Source organism: Sceloporus undulatus, chromosome 4 (assembly GCF_019175285.1).
Source record: "Sceloporus undulatus isolate JIND9_A2432 ecotype Alabama chromosome 4, SceUnd_v1.1, whole genome shotgun sequence".
Lineage (NCBI taxonomy): Eukaryota > Metazoa > Chordata > Lepidosauria > Squamata > Phrynosomatidae > Sceloporus > Sceloporus undulatus.
In genome coordinates, this window is record NC_056525.1 from 32,704,020 (window position 1) to 32,707,905 (window position 3,886).

At 36.7% G+C, this 3,886-nt stretch overlaps 1 protein-coding gene across 1 annotated transcript in view; it reads left to right on the forward strand.

The window, feature by feature from the left end:
• The first annotated feature begins 459 nt into the window (after positions 1-459).
• Positions 460-3,886, forward strand: part of GHRH (growth hormone releasing hormone) — a 15,676-nt gene continuing 12,249 nt past the window's right edge. Inside the window, exons 1-2 of the mRNA XM_042461601.1 lie at positions 460-488; positions 3,265-3,365. Of these exons, the coding sequence (XP_042317535.1) occupies positions 3,286-3,365 (80 nt within the window). The 5' untranslated portion in view covers positions 460-488; positions 3,265-3,285. The remainder of the gene's footprint in view (positions 489-3,264; positions 3,366-3,886) is intronic.

The following is a 3,886-nucleotide window of genomic DNA, read 5'->3' on the forward strand; positions in this document are numbered from 1 at the left end:
AAACATGAAACAAAGATAAATGATTTTACAAGGTAAGGAGGTGATGAAACATTAATGGCCACTCTTGCTCCTTGTTGACTTACACATTAAAAACGAATGTTTTAAAGAGATTTAAAGTTTATCCACTAAAACTAATTTGACCATTGCCCTACCTGGTGGTGATGGTAATGGTAATGATTGGCATGTAACCATCCACTGCCAGCCTCCTTCTCTCCTGCACCCTTATTTGCAATGCAGGGGTTGTTAAACACAGCTTTGAATGACTGGACAGTAATTGATCCTCTGACGTTCACAAGCTTGCAGGTTTGATGAGGGAGTGAAGGTATAAAAGACAATGCAGCGATAAAACGGCAAGAGACCGGCCACTCTGGTTAGAAAAAGCTGGAGTTCTCCCCATTTCCCAGGACACAACAAAAGTCAAAAAAGTGGCAAGCAAGAAAGAAGGTCAAAAAAGAATTTGCTGACTTGACAGGACATTGTTCCCAAAGGTAAGTGTAAATAGATTTTTCCCCACTAAATAGCTGCTTCATGGTGGAAAAGTGAGAGCACTTGGCTCATTTTTCTCATTTGCAAGAAAAACTTTGTATATTAAGATTGTAATGTGTTATGCTCTTGTTTGGGAATCAGTCCGACTGAACTTAGCAGGCTGTATTTTTAAGGAAACATGCATAGAATTGGACTGTAAATTATAGATTGACATATTCATAGTTGGACTCTGACAGCATGTAGACAGCATATAATTATAGGATAATATTTCAGCATGCTTGTAAAAACATATATACATTTTCTAACTCAGATACCTAACACAGATAGCAGTGTACATTTTTTTAAAAGTGGTTTTTTAAAATAATTTTTTTTAAAAAAACTGCTGCTGGTTTTTAATTTATATTTCTTTGTCTCAAGAAAGAAAGTAGACATGTAGCTACTTGGTTTGTTACCAGTTTGTTTATGGAAAAAAGAAAAGGATGTTGCAGAGGTGTCTATTAGAGACAAAAGCACAAGTGAGGGGGGAACTAATCTTTCACTGGATTAGCTTTTATTGCAATGTGTAAAAGTCTATAAAAGCTATGCAAAAGTAAAACAAAACAAAACAAAACATGTAGTACCTATGAATGGGTTTGTGTTTCGCTTTGCTTAACAGAGCTACACTTTTGAAATTTTTCACTGTATCCTTACACAGTTATTTTGAATATTAAATGCTATAGCATTATTAAATGCTATAGCATTGCCATTACAACATTTAATCTGTAATGTACATTTACTTGGAGGCAAGCTCCATTAATTTCATCATGGACCTTCAAATTTCAGTTTTAATCTGCAGTCCTGTACATACATAACTGAGAGCAAGTCCTGTTGAACTCACTGGGGCTTAATTCTGAATAAACATGTCTATGGTTGTACAACACTGTACCAAAACAAAATGCAAGGCTAAAGGACTGCCCTTAATCTCATCCCTTTTGTGCTATCTTCCAGAAAGATTAGTTAAAATCCCTGCCATAATAAATAGTTTATCCTCTTATCTGTATCTAGCTGTCATCTCATCATTATGTCTGCAACTATAATAAAGTAGCACTTCAACTGTTTTCTTAAGTGCTATCAGATAACAAGAATGATTTTTTCTTTTGGAATTAAAGACTTTTCTTTTGAAAGAAGATTATCTTTTTGATTCTGTTCTGTACACTGCATCCATCTCTGTCTCTCTCACACAGTCTTTGTCTCTCTCTCTCTCCTGTGCCACCCCAAAGCCAAGATAAAACCAACCATGTTTTTAGTTTCTTAAATCCAGTAACATTTTGCTAAGCTATAAACTAAACACAGTGCAGAGAAAAAACTACAAAATATCATCATTTAATATATTTTGAAATATCAAAGCTCTCAGATCAGAGAAAACTGAGATAAAATCAACTGTTTTTATTACTGCTATTCTGGCCATGAAAAAGCTTTGGCCAACACAACTTCCAGATCTGCAGTCACATTAACTGCATAATTGCAAAAATAGTTAAGGGTGCTTACAAGATGACTCACATGATCATAGTCTTTAACCATGAAGCAGAACATGAAAAAGTTATTTTATTTTCAGACAACAACTTCCAAAATCCTAGCTACTGGGAGTTATAGTTTCAAAATATTACTTCCCTGGCTCTGGAATGTAGGGAAGTAAATGAGGTGGAAAGAGACAGCAGTGTACGAAAAATTGAGCTATAGAAGCCTGAAAGTTCAAGCGCTATTTCCCTTGACATTCAGGAAGTGATTCTGTTACATGAAGTTGCAATCCTTGAGCAATTTAAAAGCATCAGGACTGCTCATGACAAAGTACATAGGGTTGCACATCACAAGAGAGTGGGTCATTTTGTGAAATGGACTCTCCTGTCTTTTGGCAGTTCTAAAACTGCAGGTGTAGATCCTGCTTGAGAGTGAATCTGCCTGCTGTTTTCCAGCTATAGTGGAAGCAAATTTGTAAGCATTTCTCTACTAATTGTTTTATCTTGTTTCCAAGATCAATGCTGTTTGAGTGCTATTTCTTATGCAGCCAAAACACAAAAGGGAAGAATCAGCAAAGGAGAAATGAGAATAGTTCAATGAGGACTGGGGTGTATCCAAACTGTATAAACACAGCAGTTTGATGCCACTTTAACTGCCCAGGCTATATCCTCTGGGATTCTGGGATTTGGTGAGATGCCATTACCTGAATAACAGCACTAGTTGTCTCTAGCAGAGATTCCTAAATACCCTAGAAACTAAAAATGCTAGGGTTCTACAGGGTGGAATCACTGCAGTTGAAGTCGTATTAAAATGTTATAACTGTATAGTGTGGATACACTTCTGCTCAATGACCACAGAATATAGGCAATGTAAAGATAAAGGTGGAATGGGACTGCTGGAATCCCAAACAGCAGCACTCCCTGTTTGCAACATTTTGTTGCCAAACTTGTATTTACATATTTCTGAAACAGACCTCCCTTAGGAAGTCTTGCTTGGTTACAAGAGATGCTGTAAATAGGATGTTGATTCTTTCTTTTCCCAAATTGATACACAACTAGTTTGGAAGCTGGAAAGAACACTATTGCTCAGCAACTGTCTGATGGTTCACTGAAGTAAAAAAAACAAGGACTCAGTTGTCTTGGCAGAGCTGTGAAAAACAGAAGAAAGGGAAAAAACCCACCAGCTTGATAATGGTTGTGTCTCCAAGGATGCATATGAGGCTGTCTTTGCAATTCTAATGAATCCCAATTCTCTCCTTTTCCTCTCCTTTCCCTTTTGCAGATTGCCCTAGAAGAGTGAAGAATGCTGGATAGGGCTATTCTCCTTCTCTTCCTCTATTTTTTCATGTGTTCCCTCTCGTCTCCTCTCTACCCAACGCTCCGGTGGGTGACTTTCACACTTATCCTCTCGCCCACTCAATTAAACAAACATTGGGTTGGATCCAAAAGTTTAGGAAAGTTTTGCTGACAGTAGGGGCCAAACTGGTCAATATACATGGTCATTTTTTAAATGAAAAAGGTTCATTTAAGTAATGACAGACATCTGTTTGTCATTTTTTCTCAATTGTTTATCTTGTATTTAGCTTGCTTTGTTTTTGGAAGCTAAAACAGGTATAATTTGTTGTCAAGGCACATATCTTAAAGCAAATCTTATTATAGAAGGGGGAAATTAGTTAATCAGAGAAAATAAATATTCCTTTTAATATCTAGTTTGACCTTACTAATTGGAAAGGCAAAACCTTTTATTTCAATCTATGTAACAATAGGATTGTCTCCAGCCTCGAAAGCTATTTCTTCTCCTTTCCCATCAAGTAGATGCGATATCCTTAGGTGCCTTTGACTTGACCTTTAATTACCATTCAGAACTATGCTTCAGACTATGCTACCACACAGTGAAGGTTATC